Source organism: Anolis sagrei, chromosome 6 (assembly GCF_037176765.1).
Source record: "Anolis sagrei isolate rAnoSag1 chromosome 6, rAnoSag1.mat, whole genome shotgun sequence".
Taxonomy (NCBI): domain Eukaryota; kingdom Metazoa; phylum Chordata; class Lepidosauria; order Squamata; family Dactyloidae; genus Anolis; species Anolis sagrei.
In genome coordinates this window covers 41,667,177-41,683,855 of record NC_090026.1, presented here as the reverse complement: position 1 = coordinate 41,683,855, position 16,679 = coordinate 41,667,177, and the positions used below count along the sequence as shown (strand labels likewise).

The following is a 16,679-nucleotide window of genomic DNA, read 5'->3' as shown; positions in this document are numbered from 1 at the left end:
GAGCAGCGCTTCCACAGGGCAGGGGGATCCTCTCCTACACAAGAAAGACAATCATATTACATGGTAAATAACAACAAACATACACTTTAAACTTTTACAAGAAAGCGAAATATCCAAACACAGTTATCGAAGTCCTGTCTTCTCTCTTCTTCTTCTTACAGGCGCCAGTCAGGGTCCCTCAAAGTCAAGCATCCCTCGATGGTTGGGGTCCCTCGATGGCCAGGGTCCTTCGCTTATCAAGGTCCCCCAATGTCAAGCGTCCCACGATGGTCAGAGTCCCTCGCTGATCAGGGTCCCTCGATGTTCATGTCCCTCGATGGGTCACTGTCCCTTGGCGTCCTCCGTCTGGAAAGGCCCTGTAAGAACCACAAGCAGTGTCAGTGGGGAGTGCTTCCCCTCCTCTTCCTGCTTCTCCTCCATGGCCAACACCAGCCAGGCCTCCTTCCACGTGAGTCCAGGTGAAGTGGGGTGGGTGGGGGGCCCAAGGTGAACCCAAGGGGCATCAAGGCCCATCGGGAGACATAGCTCCAGAAGAGGGGGGATGGCCTCCTGCTTGACGGGTTTGTCCAGGAAAGTCACAGCCACTAATGGGCCAGCCTTCCTCAGTGGCTACACTGGAAAATACAAATGCAATTCCAATGCAGCCCTTGGGGAAAGCTGGCCCATCAGTGGCTGTCACTTGCCTGGACAAACCTGTGAGCAAGGACAACCCCGAAGTAGTCACTCAAAGTCTAAAGCAGTGTTTCTCAGAGAGTTCCAGACAGCAGTTTAACCCAGTAACAATGACATTTTAAAAAAGCGAATGTTCCCCTGTTCTAGTCCACCGCCACCACCACCACCCCCAAAAAGTGTGTGCTTTCCTGGAGGGGAGAGTCCACATGCCCTGCCAGGATTTCCCACAGGAAACCAGGACAAAGAAAAAAGAAACCTTTAAATATCCCTTTAAAAGGAAAATAACTCACCCTGCCACCATTTACCCTTCTCTGGAGTTCTCCTGGGTCATGCCAATGGTGCACCAGGGGGAGGGGGGCAGGACAGGAGCAATTTTCCTCCTCCTCCCTTCATGCATCATTGGTACGACCCAGGAGAACTCCAGAGAAATGGGGAGCAGATTTTTTTTCCTTTTAGAAAGGCAGTTTTAAGAGCTTTGGGGAAGGGGTGTCTTACATTTCTGGGGCTCCAGGAGCCCAAGAAATCCAAGGTAGATTGTATAGAGGGGAACTGGAAGTCGCGCGGCGCAATCTCCGGTCCCATCTACACAGCTCCCTCACCGGGAAAGACACAGGTCTTTTGAAAGACCCATGTCTTTCCAGCAGTTAAATTACCTTGAACAAAGCAGAGTTCTCCTGCTTTGTGACGAATGCATTCGCGTTTACGTGGGCCGTCATCTGGACGCCTCTCAGAAAAACGCAGGAGGGCGCACGTTTTGTGTCCTATCTGGATAGCCTTTCAAATTGTGCTTCTCAACGTGTGTTGGAAGTCAGTCCAACACACGTTCCAACATGTGTTGGAAGTTTGCTGAAATCCCAGTCAGCTTGCTAGCGATTAGGATGATATGAGTCAAAGCCCAAGAGCGCTTCCAGAGAGCTCTTTATCCCAGGAGCATCTGCGATTAAAATATGTGGATATTCCTGGGGGCCTGTCTACACCCATCCCTGAAAGCACATGCTTTCTGGGGTGGGTGTCCAGGTGTTCTTCCGGGACTGGCCCGGCAGAACATCTGCAGACCCTAGCCTCCTACCCCACAGCCCCCAAAACCCTTTTAAAAGTAAAATAAACTTACTTAAATTTATTTTACTTTTAAAAAGGGGTTGGGGCTGTGGGGGAGGAGGATGGGATTCCCATAGTTTTCCGGACTAATTTAGTCCGGAAAAATGACTGTAGTCCAGACACCAGAAGTAGTGGGTTTATCCTACAGCTTCCAAGAGGCACAAAATAAATCCACTAACTAATTAATTTTCCACACACCAAGGTTTCCCTGGCTTGTGGCAAATTAATTGAGGGTTGACCAGAATGTCATCTGTACAGCTTCCCCCTTTTTGCAGAAGTTTCTACAATAAAGGGCCTGTCTGGAGGCAAGGTTGCCTCTGAAGACCTGATGCAGTCACCCCATATGTTACCTGTGGCTGGATGTGTGTTTCTAAATAATGCAGTCTGAACTTATAGATATTCCCCAGGAAAGGAGGGGGCTGTGACCCTGTGACCCATGACTTGACCTTTGCCCTCTTGACCCTTCTGATTGGGTGGGGAGAGGGGGCATTGGGGTGTTTGGGGGGAGGGGCTCAGGAGAAGGGAGGCCTGGCTGTGCCTGGAGGGAAGGGGGAGGAGGGGCGGCACCCATGGGTTGGGCAAGGGGAGGGAAGTGCCCTTGTGGGGATGCCACCTTGGAGGGAGGGAGGAAGCGGTAGTGGCATCCCAGGCCGAGGGGGAGGGGTCAGGGTGGGGGAGTCCGGAGGTCAAAGGAGGCGGAGCCCAACCCAAGGGTTGGAATGAAGACCCAGGGAGCAGGTGGTGGCCCCTTCCCTCCAGGTCTCCCAATCCCCCACAGAACAGAACAGAGCTCAACAGAGGGGCCTGAGGGGGCCCAAGCAGTCTTCCTTCTCTGCTCTGCTCCAAGGGCCTCTGGTGGCAATGGGGCCCAGAGCGGGGGCGGTCCTTCTGCAAAGGGGCGGGGATTCCCTGGGCCAGGGCAGGGCAGACTCCCGCCTCCTTAACGCTACTTCCCTTTGGGGCTGCGGCACAGCTGGAGCGTAGCGGAGGTCTTCCTGTAACAAGCCGGGAGATCGTGATGTTCCTGCAAAGGACAGAGAAAGGAGGACTGGTTGAAGGAGACTCCTTTCTTTCTTCCTCAATTCCTCCCTCCTTCTCTCCTTCTCTCCTTCCTTGCTTACCTGTCCATCAGGCGGGTGGGCCCTTGGCGTACTCTGGGGGGTACCTTTCTCGCCCGCAGCCTGCCACCAAGCGCCGAAAAGCAGCTCGCAGCCCGTGTCGGGAGTGGAGGGCGGAGGCCCTGGCGAGGATGGCCTTGGTCTGCCAGCCAACTCTCCTGACTTCAGGGTCATGGTCAGCGAGGAGATCGGTCAGCCCTGGAAGGAAGGGAGGGAGGGAGGTCAGCAGGTGAGGGACGGAACACGGACTCCCCAGGACCCTCTCTTCCAAGGCCCAGTCCCTCTTGGGCTGACTTACAGGCCTCGTAGGTGCAGGTGTTCCTCTCAGTGCAGATGTTACTGTTCTTGTGAAGCACGTGACCTGGAGAGAAGGAAGGCGGCAGAGAAGAGAGGGACCATCTCCCTGAGCAAAGAGCATTCTGGAGCTCCCTGAACCCAATGCTACACCCAAGGGAGGGGGTGCCCCAGAGGAGGACAGGGAGGGGGCTTTGCAGGCAGAAGGAAGGGAGAGAAGGGGAGGAAGAGGTCCCTGATCTTTGCTCTCCCCCCAATAAGGCTCTGGGTTCCCAGAATGAGCTCGAAGGGCCCAGGGTGGAAGGAGAGGGGTCCTCTGGGGAAGAGGGCACTCCTACTGCCCCAGAAAGTGAGCTGGAAGCCAGGAATAGGCACTGATCACCCACCCCCCCGATCTCTTACCGAGCAACATGGCCGCTGCCTTCTTTGCCGAGGGAAGCTTGCTCTTGAAAAAAGGCAGGCAGCCATACACCTGCTCCTCCAACTCACTCCTGGAGCTGCAGTGCTGGATCTGGAGGAGAGAGAGAGATGAGGTCAAAAAAAGGGTTCCCTATGCCTGCCGGGCATAAGGCCCCCCTGACTCCCAGGCTTCAGGACGGGCACTGACCAGGCGCTTGGAGATTTTGTGGAGCAGCTCCTGCAGGCTGAAGGTCTCTCCCCCCAGAACGCTGTCCTTCAGGTGCCATCGCAGGACCTCCGCCGTCTCCCTGAGGGTCTCCCTCGCAGTCTTCAAAGAGGAGGAGGAGGAAGAGGGAAGGAGTCAGGCTCACTTGGCGGGCAAGTGACCCCTTCCTCTCCCCCTTGACCCCTGTCCTGAGCCCCAAGTGCTGGGCCTCCCTCCCACCTTGGCCACCTCCTTGTCCTCATCCTCCACGTGAACCAGCACCGTAAGGAGGTCGTGGATGGTCTTGCGCTCCTGATGTTGATGTTCCGGGCGCCAGAGAAGCTGCTGAAAGCATTCCAGGGCTGCCTTCCTGATCTTGGCCGCCTCCTGAAAAAACAAAGGAAAAGGAGACTTTCTTTCTCCCCCTTTCTTTGTGTGAAGCCCCTTCTCGGGGCTTGGGGAGAGGGGGAAGTCTACACCCCCCCCCCCCAAAATGGACCAGGGGCCAAGACTCACGTGGTGGAAGAGAGGGCGGCATCCGGCAGCCAGGTGAGCCTTCGCAGGGCCCTGGTCTTCCTTGTGCAGCAGGGCCCCCAGCTGGCCAGCCAGGCCCAGGAACTCCAGCACGACGTTGATGTGGGGGGATTGCAGCCCCCCAAGGACCCCGTCCAGGAGCTCCTGGAGCCTCATGGTCTGCAAAGAGAGAGAAAGGAAGGCCATGCCTAAGAGGTCCCCTGCAGAGAACGCGTAGACACAGTCCTCCCCCCTGGATGGGGAAGGGACCTCCCAGGACCTTCTTCCAACAACTGCAAGAGCAAGGCCTGCTGGATCTAGACTCAGCTGGCCTTCTGTGTGGTGTGTGGAGCCGGGGCTGTGCCTGACTTACCTCCCTGTATGTCTTGCACAGAAGGAGAAGGCCCTGCCTGCTCTGATGTTGTACGGCCAGGCTGTGATGTTGGAGCCAGGCCGTCAGCAGTGCCCAGGTCTTCTCTGGGGAGTGTGGGCGCTGGCCAGTGTGCAGCAGCTGAAATAGAAGAGGAGAAGTGTGAAGAGCTGGAGCCAGGAAGGGAAGCACTGCCTCTCCTCTTCTCAACTCCCCCGCCCTATCCTAAGGCCCCCTTCCAGCCCAAAACTCATTCTGACCAACCCTCCTCACCTGGATATAGAAGGCCACCACTCCGGCCGAATGCTCCAGCGGCGCTTCTGTTTCCCAAGTGGAACACAGGTGCTGGAGCAGGGAGGAGGAGGACTTGAGGAAGCTCCTGGAAGACAAAAGGGACCCCGTGAGGGAAGCCAGCCAGAGAGACCAGGCTGTGCATCCTCCCCGAACCTCCTCCGGCCCTTGGCTCCTTACCGCAACTGGAGGGCCATTCCCTCAGGGCAGATGCTGAGGTCTTCTAGCATCTCCTTGGAGGTCTCCTTGAAAGACACCCGGGCCACCCTCTTCAGCAGCACTATGATTATCTTCGCCAGTTCTCTGCAAGAAAATGAAAGAAAAAAGTTTACTTCCCAGTGGAGGATTTGAGTCCCCCATCTGGCCCCCCAAAAGGCCTGGGAGCCCCACTGAGCCTCCCCCGCTCCTTACTCTGGAGGAACGTAGATGCTGCTCTGGTCCCTGCTGGGCGCCTCCAACCCAGGCCTTGTGACCTCGATGTAGTTGGTCACCAAGGCGAGCAGAAGCTCCAGGAACCACCCCTGCAGGCGACTGCTGTCCTTGATGTATCTCACGATCTTCCCGATGGCCCGCGTCGCTCTTGCCTGCGGAGGGAAAGGAGGAGGATTAAATGCCAGGAGGGCTCCTGCTGACGGCCAGGAAAGAGGGCCCCCTCTCCCTCCCAAGGCCCTCAAAGACAGGGTGCAGGAGGGGATGTCCTTACTGTGGCCGCATCCAAAGTGGAACTCCCCTGTTCTTTGCCCTCCTCGGCCAGCCAAGGGCCCTCCTTCACCTTGGCCAGGAACAGGTCGAGCGCCGCCTCCGCAGAGCAGTAAGGTGAATTGAGAACGGCGCACATCAATTCACCACACTCCCTGTGAATGAAGAGAGGGAAGAGGGAGCCAGGGTCAGGGTCAGGCTTGTCTCCAGCCCCATGGGGACAGGGGAGTGGCACCCCAGGCCCAGCTCTCTTACCTCCCACTGGACTCCAGATAGTGGTCTGTGGCCATCTTGAGATGTTTGCGGGCCACGTAATCCACAGCCCGCATAGCCTCTGCAGAGGAGGGACTGCAGAGGAGCTGGCACAGACGGTGAAGGTGTTCTTGCGCCTGTAAGGAAGAAAGAAGGGAAACAGTGGCACTCGGGAAACATGGAAAGTCTCCTGGGTCAAAAATGGAGGGAGGGGAATGTGTAGATGTGTAGGATGCCTGTTGGAAGGAATGGGGCATTGGGGTCCCAACATACCTTTCTTGTGGCTAAAGAGCAGCCTACCAGAACATCTCTAGGACACACCTGCCACCTGGAAGGTCTATGCAGGAGGCCCCTCTCTGCGTCCTGAGGAAGGCGTTGGACGATGCCTCCTCGGTGGTGGTCCCAGGCCTTGTGGGGGGAACTCTGGGCCTTACCTGCTCTAGGTCCATGGAGGACCATCTCCGAGGCTTCAGGGCCAGATCTTCCCCTTCCTCATGGCCCAGGGAGCTGGAAGAGAGGCATAAGGAGGTGAGGTCTGGTAGGCCAGGGACTGAGGACAAGGAGGGGCGCAATGGTCATCCCTCCTGGCAAAGAGCAACGCACCTGCTTGAACTGGGGAGAGGGTCCCACACCTCATCCTCCAGGCTGGGGATATCAGCTAACGTTGCCTCTTCGGGGTCCTGTAAAAGACAATTAGATAGAGAAGTGAAATTGGGGCAAAGGGGAAGGAATGGGAAGACAGCTCAGGGGAGGAAGACTAGAGTAGGAGGAAGAAGCTTAAAGGAGGGGCAGGGAGAGGAAAAGAGGAGGGGATGAAGAGGAAGGAGCCCCCCCCCTTCGCCCGCCCCCTCCCCGCTCCCTTTCCTTCCTTACCCTTGATGTCTTCTCAGGGGGCTCATCGACACTGCAAGGAGAGAGAGAGACAAGGCAAGATCAGAAGACATCCTCTCCTCTCTCTCAGCTGGAACCCCCCCCCCCAAGCCCCCTAGAATAAGGCTGCACGCTGAAGACCCCCCTGGACACAATTGAGGGAGGGAGTGAGGGAGGGAGGGGATCTCTGACTGCGATGTGGCCCTGAACCTGGAAGAGATGTACCTCTCATTCTCAAGGTCCTGGGCCGCCCCCTCCTGCACCAACAGCTCCGAAGGAACACCAACTTCTTTGGAGCCCTGTTGAGGGGGAAGAAGAGGGAAGTGAGGGCTGTGCTCTTTGACAAGCCCCCCCCCCCCTTTCTCCCAAAGAGAATTGGACTGAAACCCCCAGCCTTCCTCCCCAGTGACACACTGCCTGGGGCTGTTTGGACTTGCACTCCAACAACAGTTGAGCACTGAAGGAGGCCTCTTCAGCAAAGAGCCACCTAGAACTCAAGGGGTCTTGGGATGGCCCTGAGCCCGAATCCATTTCCCAAAGGACGAATAGAGGCAATCCCCCCCTTTCCAGCCTCTTTTTTTCACTCACCAACTCCCTGGGTAGTTCTTTCTGTGGAGGAGTTGGGATTCTCTCCGATATGAAGCTGCTAGAAAGGCAAGGGGCAGAAGAGGAACTCAGCTTCTCCCTTCTATTCCCTCCAAGAGAGGCAAGCCCCATCCCAAGGATCTTGCCAGCCCATGGGAAGAAGGCAACATCCTGGGAGGGCCCCCTCCAGATATCCGGGCCCAAACCCCCCCAGACCCCAGCATGCCCTCTCCCCAAGAACATGGACAGGAGGTACCTCTCTGAAGTCTCGCAGATGGCCACCAGGCTGCTAGACTCCAAGGGGAGGTCCTCTCTCCCCAGAAACTGCAGAGAAAGGAAGGGGGGGGGGTCTCAAGACTTTACTGAAGAAGGGCTTTTCCTTCTGCCACAATCTTTCTGCTGGGATTTGCAGTCAAACAACTCCTGAGGGCTCCAGGATTCCCACCCCTCTTCAGAGAAGGCCCACCTGGGGACCACAACGGAATAGCCCTAAGTTCTTAACAGCAATGCATCAGGGCCATTACTCGACATCTTCAGTATTTCTCTTGGTTCTATAGGAAGCTGCTAGTTAGTAGAAAGCAGGAATCTTTCTCAGTCTTATTTGCAGATACCTCTGATTAAGATTGGGACTTAATACTGTATGTAGGAGCATGATGTCCCATATTCATATCCCAGACAAGCCCTGTACATTTTGGCCAGTGTGCTACAGTGGTCTGAGCTTTGGACCGCAATCGTAGACGCCAGGATTTGAATCTCCACTTTCCCATCAAAATCCACTTTCTTGGTCGCAGAGGAAGGCAAAAACAATCTCCTCTGAACAAATCTGGCCAAGAAAACCTCACGATAGGTTTGTCTCAAGGCTGCTTTAATTCTGAAAGGACTTTCAAAACACCACAGGCTCACCGGATATATGACCGCCTGGAATGCAACCTCTTACGAGAGAGAATTCACACCATCCGCAAAGAACTCGCAAACATAGATAAGGAACTGTTGCACCTCCATATCAACATCCGCCAGAAGATGAATTCTCAGGACTGGGACAAAATAGATAACCTCACTTGCAGAAAAATGGAGAAAAACATGGTTGTCCACACCAACAGACAAAAACAAAAATTCCACAAACGCCAAAAGCAACACCCGAAACCAGAAGTGGATACATCGCGGACCATCATCAACCTGACAGACAGACAATTCTCTGAAGACCAAGTATCCATACTAGCGAAAGGTGGAAATTTTGCTGTAACTGCCACCAGTATCCCAGTAAAAAACATCATTGCCAATGTCGAATCAGCAATTTATCGCCTCCCTGAGGAAGAAGCAAGAGGGGAAACAGCAAGGATCCTGAAAAAGGCAAAACTTCCCTCCAGTAACATAACAAGGGAGGAAAGACAAGCCATCAGAGACCTCAACTCAGATCCTGATAACATCATTCTCCCAGTAGACAAGGGGAATGCTATACAGAACAATACAAGGAGAAGATCAGAAAACTCTTGGATCCTATTATATACAGAAAACTTAAAAAAAGACCCAACTTCCAAAATAACCAGAAAAATCAACATAGAATCAAAGAATCAAAGAGTTAGAAGAGACCTCATGGGCCATCCAGTCCAACCCCCTGCCAAGAAGCAGGAATATTGCATTCAAATCACCCCTGACAGATGGCCAGCCAGCCTCTGCTTAAAAGCTTCCAACTCCTCAATAAACTTCGGCATACGACAACGGCTATGTAAATCGGAAGCCCTTCCACCTAGGCTTTATGGACTCCCAAAAATCCATGAGGACTCCACCCCACTCAGACCCATCGTGAGTGCCATTGGATCCCCCACATACGACTTAGCAAAATTTCTTGTAGCACAGTTACAAAGCCATATTGGGCTCACTACACTCTACATCAAGGACTCAGCCCACTTCATAGAAAAAATCAGCAATCTCAAGCTAAATACCAACGATAAACTGATCAGCTTTGATGTGGTGTCTCTATTTACCATGGTCCTGGTAGCAGACACCATGGCACCAATCAACCAGAAGTTCCCAGAAAACATCACAGCTCTGTTTCACCATTGCCTCACCACCAGCTACTTTCAGTGGGACAATGAATTCTACGAACAAAAAGATGGAGTAGCTATGGGGAGCCCCCTCAACCCGGTCATAGCTAATTTCTACATGGAACACTTTGAAAAACAAGCCCTGGAAACAGCAACAAAAAAGCCCACGATATGGTTCAGATATGTGGATGACACTTTCACGATTTGGAGCCATGGAGAAGAAGAACTAAACAGGTTCCTGGACCGTCTTAACAGCATCCACCCAAACATCCAATTCACCAAGGAAAAAGAAAATGAAGAAAAACTGCCTTTTCTAGATGTCCTAGTCATCCGCAAACCAGATCAACAATTGGGTTACACGGCTTACAGAAAACCTACACACAGAGAGAGATCGATATCTACATAAAAACTCCAACCATCACCCAAGTCAAAAAAGAAGCACCATTAAAGCCTTGGCAGAATGTGCGAACCCCACCTCCTCTAAGATGAACTGAACCACCTAAATTGGGCTCTACAGGCCAATGGATACTACACCTCAGACATCAGAATTGCTGCAAGACCGAGAACAAGCCACGAGAGTAAAGACAAAGATTCACCCAGAGGAAAAGTGTTCTTGCAATACATCAAGGGAACCACTGACCGCATTGGGAAACTGATGAGGAAACACAATATACAAACTATCTACAGACCCACCAAGAAAATCCAACAAATGCTACGTTCGGCAATGGACAAAAGGGATCCTCTCACTTCTGCAGGAGTCTACCGAATACCATGCAGTTGTGGACAAGTCTACATAGGGACCACCAAACGCAGCATTGCCCGGACACGAATCAAGGAACATGAAAGGCACTGCAGACTACTTCAACCGGAGAAGTCAGCCATAGCAGAGCACCTGATGAACCAACCTGGGCACAGCATATTATTTGAGAACACAGAAATGCTGGACCACTCTAACAACCACCATGTCAGACTACTCAGAGAAGCCATTGAAATCCTCAAGCATGTGGACAATTTCAACAGAAAGGAGGAAACCATAAAAATGGACAAAATCTGGCTACGTGTATTAAAAAAACTCTAAAATTGCAACAGCAAAAAACAGAGAGGAAACAATCAAGGACATCTAATCACCTCTCAACAAAACATTCTCCCAGGCACTGCCAGGCCATCAAATGCTAATCAAGGTTGTCAGTTGGAACATTCACACCTAGCTTCAACGGACAAGAGTTCTTTGTCCCACCCTGGTCATTCCACAGATATATAAACCCATTTTCCTAGTTCCAACAGACCCCATTACCTCTGAGGATGCTTGCCATAGATGCAGGCGAAACTTCAGGAGATAATGCCTCTAGAACATGACCATATAGCCCAAAAAAAAACCCTACAACAACCCAGAATAGCCCTACTTTCTTGGATACCGACCACTGCCTTGGCCCAGCTTCTGTGAGAGACAAGGAGCGAACGAGATGGAGGAACCCAAGGGGAAATGGTGGCCATCTTCTTTTACCCAAGTCAGAAAAGAAGCACAATTAGAGCCTGGCAAAGCATGCAAAAAGAATCTGCAAACCCCACCTCCTCCAAGGTGAATTGAACCATCTAAACTGGGCTCAACGGGCCTATGGCTACTTCACCACTGACATCAGAAGAGCTGCAAGACCGAGAACGAGCCACGAGAGTAAAGACAAAGATCCACCCAGAGGAAACGTGTTCTTACCATACATCAAGGGAACCACTGACCACAGAGAAAGAAGCTGATGAACAAACACAACCTACAAACTATCTCTAGATCCACTAAGAAAATCCAACAAATGCTACGTTCAGCAAAGGATAAGAGAGATCCTCTCACCTCTGCAGGAGCTGCCGTATGCCATGCAGCTGTGGACAAGTCTACACAAATCAAGGAACATGAAAGGCACTGCAGACTAATTCAACCCAAGACTTCAGCAGAGCACCTGATGAACCAACCTGGACACAGCATATTATTTGAGAACACAGAAATGCTGGACCACTCTCACAACCACCATGTCAGACTACACAGAGAAGCCATTGAAATCCCCAACCATGTGGGCAATTTCAACAGAAAGGAGGGAACCATGAAAATGGACAAAACCTGGCTACCAGTATTTAAAAAACTGTAAAATCAGGACAGTAAGTAAAGAACAACACTCAAAAGACAGGGGAATTCCAGACTGGAAACAATCAGGGCCAGCTAAGCACATCCCAACAAAGGAATCCCCCTGGCAGGAAACAGCCAAGCCTTGAGCTGCAAGGTTATTCAATGCTAATCGAGGTGATCATTTTCAACATTCACGCTTGCCTCAAACAGACAGGAAACAATCAGGGCCAGCTAAGCACCTTCCAACAAAGGATTCCCCAAGGATGCTTGCCATAGATAGGGCAAAACGTCAGGAGAGAATGCTTCTGGAACATGGACATACAGTCCGGAAAACTCAAAGCAACCCACTTCTTCAGTGGCTTTGCCCAGAACTAGACACAGGGTTATTCCAGGTGAAGAGGTCTGACCAAAGCAGAAGGGAGTGGGACTAGGACGTCCCTCCATCTCAACCCTGGGCTTCCATTGATGCAGCCTAGAACAGCCTGGACTTGGAAAGCTGCTGCAATAGACTTGACTCAGGTTCAATCTGCAGTCAGTTAAGACAACTAATTCCGTTTCATATGGACTGTGGTCAAGTCAGAGGTCACCCATCCCATATCGAGGAATTTCATCTTTATTGCTATAGCCCCCGGTGCCGCAGTGGGTTAAACCGCTGTGCCGGCAGGACTGAAGACCAACAGGCCACAGGTTCGAATCCGGGGAGAGGCGGATGAGTTCCCTCTATCAGCTCCAGCTCCTCATCTGGGGACACGAGAGAAGCCTCCCACAAGGATGATAAAACATCAAATCATTCGGGCATCCCCTGGGCAACGTCCTTGCAGACAGCCAATTCTTTCACACCAGAAGCGACTTGCAATTTCTCAGGTCGCTCCTGACACGACAAAAAAAAATCTTCATTGCCCAAGTCTAGTACCCTACAGTTCTCCCAGTTGAAACCCATTTTGTTAATATTGGCCCACCTTTTAAATCTCTGATGTTCCTTTTGGTCACTTTTTCATATGATTTTTTTAAATTTCATGAATCGGCCATGTAATTATTTATTTATCTATTTATTTAAGATGTTTCTACCCGGCCTTTTTCCGCAATCGGACCCAAGGTGAATTACAGCATATAAAACATACAATACAGAATTCAAAACATAGTTAAAATCCAATAGAATCATAGAATCATAGAGTTGGAAGTCGTGGGCCATCCAGTCCAACCCCCTTCCAAGAAGCAGGACAATTGCGTTCAAAGCACCCCCAACAGATGGCCATCCAGCCTCTGTTTAAAAGCCTCCAAAGAAGGAGCCTCCACCACACTCCGGGGCAGAGAGTTCCACTGCTGAACGGCTCTCACAGTCAGGAGGTTCTTCCTAATGTTCAGGTAGAATCTCCTTTCTTGTAGTTTGAAGCCTCTGTTCCGCATCCTAGTCTCCAGGACAGTAGAAAACAAGCTTGCTCCCTCCTCCCTATGACTTCCTCTCACATATTTATACATGGCTATCATGTCTCCTCTCAGCCTTCTCTTCTTCAGGCTAAACATGTCCAGCTCTTTAAGCCGCTCCTCATAGGGCTTGTTCTCCAGACCCCTGATCATTTTAGTCGCCCTCCTCTGGACACATTCCAGCTTGTCAATATCTCTCTTCAATTGTGGTGCCCAGAATTGGACACAATATTCCAGGTGTGGTCTAACCAAGGCAGAAAAGAGGGGTGGCATGACTTCCCTGGATCTAGACACTAGACTCCTATTGATGCAGGACAAAATCCCATTGGTTTTTTTTGCCGCCGCATCACCTTGTTGGCTTATGTTTAACTTGTTGTCCATAAGGACCCAAAGATCTTTTTCACACGTACTGCTCTCGAGCCAGGCGTCCCCCATTCTGTATCTTTGCATTTTATTTCATTCTATCAATCATATCCTACCCAAAGAAAGACTCTGTGTCTGTGGCGCCACCAATGCCGGTTGACAATCTGAACCACATATTACATAACTACTGTTTGTATGAAAAAGAAAGGAAACAACATTTATGGCCTTTCGTTTGTCATAAAACGAGCTGGGATGCAACGGCCAAAACCACATTTATACTAGCTGGTTATAACCCTGTTTTAACAACAAAAGTTGCCCTTTATTTGTATAACGCATCTAAAAGGTGTACCGTATATACTCGAATATAAGCCGAGTTTTTCAGCCCTATTTTTGGGCTCAAAAAGTCCCCTTCGGCTTATATTTGAATCAAGCCGAGCAGCGGAGCCTGGGGGCTTCAAAGCTGGCTGGCCTTCGCTTCCATGAGGAGGTGGACGAATGGCGGCTGCAGGGGCAGCGGAGCCCGCAGGAGAGCCTTGCGCTTCCTTTTTCAGCCTCGGGCCAGAGAAGAGGCTGGCAAGCGCACCCACCACCGCTTCCGGCGAGGCTACCTTGGGCCTCCATTTGTAAGGAAGGAGGCAGCCTCGTTGGAAGGGGCGGTGGCAGCAGGTGCACTCGCCAGCCAGGTGCCCTCGCCAAAAGTGAGGTCGCGTGGAGCTGGTTGCGGAGGGCAGCAGAAACCAGTGCAGGCCTTTGCAGCCAGCGCAGGCTTCCACAGGTCTTCGCAGACACAGAAGGTAAGGAGGCAGACAGGCTGCTGCAAGTGGAGGTCCTTCTCTGCTCCGTCGGCTGTGTCCTCCGCTCGCTCCTGCAGAGGCGTGCGCAGTGAGAGGAGGATGCAGCCGACGCCGCGGAGAAGGACCTCCGCTTGCAGCAGCCTGCCTGTCTGCCTGAGTTCTGTGGCTGTGGAGGCCTGCGGAAGCCAGCACAGGCCTCCATAGCCAGCTCCATTCAGCTTTCACTCGGCCTCACTGCCTGCCCGCCTGCCTGCTTTCTGAGACCAGGAGGTGTCCTACTAAGATCGTGCTTTTGCTGCATGAAGGAGGTTGGATTAGATAGCCTTTAGAGCTCCCTTCCAAATCTATTATTTTTATTCATATTAATATTAAGACTGGATGGCCATCTGTTGGGGGTGCTTTATTGTGCTTTCCCTGCATGAAGGCAGAATGAAGGGGGTTGGACTAGATGGCCTTTAGAGCTCCCTTCCAACTCTATTATTACTATTCTTATTAATATTAATATTAATATTAAGGCTGAATGGCCATCTGTTGGGGGTGCTTTGATTGTGCCTTCCCTGCATGAAGGCAGAATGTAGGAGGTTGGACTAGATGGCTCTTTAGAGTCCCCTTCCAATTCTAGGATTCTATGAAAGGAGTCTTAGAACCACGAACTGAACATGAGACAATAGTGTGATGCTGCAGCTGAAAAGGCCAGTGCCATTCTAGGCTGCATCAATAGGAACCTGCGAGAAGGCAAAAGGGAACTGATATGACATTTTACCTCGGATGGTTTTTAAATTGCTTTTAATGATAATTAATGCAACTGTTTGTTTTAACTCATTCTACCATGTTTAATATTGCCTTTTGTTTAAATTTTTTATAGTTTTTTGTTTATATAGGCATTTAATGTTTGCCTATTACTATGTTGGAAGCCAGCCTGAGTCCCCATTATTATAAAGTTACTGTTGATACCATATTGCTTTTGTTGACCCCCCCCCCCCTTTTCCATCTACATGGCTTGTTTACTGTTTTACTTTGAAATATGGCAAATATTCAAAACCATTTAACCTGCTGATGTCTCAATTAATGTAATTTTAATAATAATGTATCTATTTTTTATTTTGAAATTTACCAGTAGCGGCTGCATTTCCCACCCTCGGCTTATACTCGAGTCAATAAGTTTTCCCTTTTTTTGGGATAAAATTAGGTGCCTCGGCTTATATTCGGGTCGGCTTATACTCGAGTATATACGGCTAAAAGGAGTATATTGATCAAATTAGTACACAGTATAAGGGGGATGAGGACATTTGATGTATAAACTTAAGGTATATTTGGTTACAAGTCGGCCACCCACACTTTTTCCCTCTGTACTTGTATATTTATATTTTTACTCAGACTAGATGTATACTGTATGCTGTGTTTACATCGTGTGTTTTGATGAATCGACTGATCAATAAAAATTGTTTTGGATAGATAGATAGATAGATAGATAGATAGATAGAAGTAACACCTTAAAAATGGTCCCACATCTACAGAACTTATCTTGTTTATAACTTGGGGACTTCCTGTATTTCTAAGAGGCTGCTTTCCTTACCTCAAATGCTGGCAGTACTTGGATGAAGCATGTCCGGAGGGAGGGCTCCTCCGCGCAGGTTCCTTGTGGCTCTGAAGAGCTGAAAGGGGCAAGAGAAAGCCACAAAGTGTGAGAGACTGGGGCAGCCCATCCCATCCACGGGTCCTGCAAGCCCCCCATCCCCTCCCTCCCTCCCTCCAACAGGGACCAGGTTGATGGTCCAGGAAGTCCATGGGGCACCATGAAGGCATCCCTCTTCTCCACTCCGAGGGACTCTAGCAAGGGATTGACCCTTGGAACTGGCTGCCACTGGGAGAGAGGGAGGGAGAGGGAGAGTGCTAGCAACTGGGGTCTGCGTGCAGACTGAGTGGCAGGGGTTTGGGATTGGGATGAGGATTTGTGTGTGGCTGGTGACTGGCTGGCCCTTTCCACACTCACACTCAGTTCAGCCAATGAGCGCCTATATGCAAATCTCCACTCTGCATAGAAACCACTCCATTCCAAGGGCCCCTCCCACTATCTCCTCCACCAGCCAATCAGCACCCACATGCAAATACCCTCTCCCCTCACAACCCACTTCTGCAACCTAATTTGCATACACATCCCTCCCTCCCTGAGGCCCCTCCCTCCTGCCCCTCCCACAGCTAAGCCCCTCCCACAGGCTCTTAATTAATGCCTTGACTCACACTGGCTCCTAAACTGTTGCATGGAGCAATAGGGGTTCCACAAAAAATCTTAAAATCATATTTAAAGGGATTTTAAAATCAATCTACACACAACTCAATATTGGATTTCTCTAATGAGAAGGAATGGGGAGCGCAGGTTATCTCCAAAACCTTTTTCTTCTTATTCACACCACCAAACACGGTGTGGCAGTTGAATACCACCCTAGATTTATGTCTGCAGCTGTCAGACATCAAACCCTCTTTCAAAACTAAAACGATGGTTTGTGGTTATACTTTAAATATTTTCTCTTCATGTCCAAACATATTGAATTATACAGAAAACTCAGGTAATA

General features: G+C 50.9%; 1 protein-coding gene and 2 long non-coding RNA genes across 3 annotated transcripts; all 3 read right to left on the bottom strand.

Moving 5' to 3' along the window:
- Positions 1 to 2,557: 2,557 nt before the first annotated feature.
- LOC137097265 (uncharacterized) lies at positions 2,558 to 3,317 on the bottom strand. The gene is made up of 3 exons (XR_010910097.1): positions 3,187 to 3,317; positions 2,892 to 3,086; positions 2,558 to 2,794 (listed from the first exon to the last, which is right to left on the bottom strand). It is a non-coding gene; the product is annotated as an uncharacterized lncRNA (long non-coding RNA).
- Positions 3,318 to 3,516: 199 nt separating this feature from the next.
- On the bottom strand, positions 3,517 to 5,257 carry LOC137097294 (uncharacterized). Its single transcript, XM_067469535.1, has 7 exons — positions 5,141 to 5,257; positions 4,943 to 5,048; positions 4,673 to 4,810; positions 4,303 to 4,479; positions 4,027 to 4,173; positions 3,790 to 3,909; positions 3,517 to 3,693 (listed from the first exon to the last, which is right to left on the bottom strand). The coding sequence occupies exons 1-7, from the start codon at positions 5,188 to 5,190 to the stop codon at positions 3,517 to 3,519; spliced, it is 915 nt and encodes a 304-aa protein (XP_067325636.1). The 5' UTR covers positions 5,191 to 5,257.
- Positions 5,258 to 7,368: 2,111 nt separating this feature from the next.
- On the bottom strand, positions 7,369 to 15,721 carry LOC137097264 (uncharacterized). The gene is made up of 3 exons (XR_010910096.1): positions 15,683 to 15,721; positions 7,623 to 7,690; positions 7,369 to 7,427 (listed from the first exon to the last, which is right to left on the bottom strand). It is a non-coding gene; the product is annotated as an uncharacterized lncRNA (long non-coding RNA).
- Between the last annotated feature and the right edge of the window lie 958 nt (positions 15,722 to 16,679).

Coding starts and splice junctions, on each gene's coding strand:
- LOC137097294 (XM_067469535.1), bottom strand. CDS start 5,190: ATGCTAGAAGACCTCAGCATCTGCCCTGAGGGAATGGCCCTCCAGTTG. Junction 5,049..5,140: donor GGAATGGCCCTCCAGTTGCG/GTAAGGAGCCAA, acceptor TTTGTCTTCCAG/GAGCTTCCTCAAGTCCTCCT. Junction 4,480..4,672: donor TGTGCAAGACATACAGGGAG/GTAAGTCAGGCA, acceptor CTCTCTTTGCAG/ACCATGAGGCTCCAGGAGCT.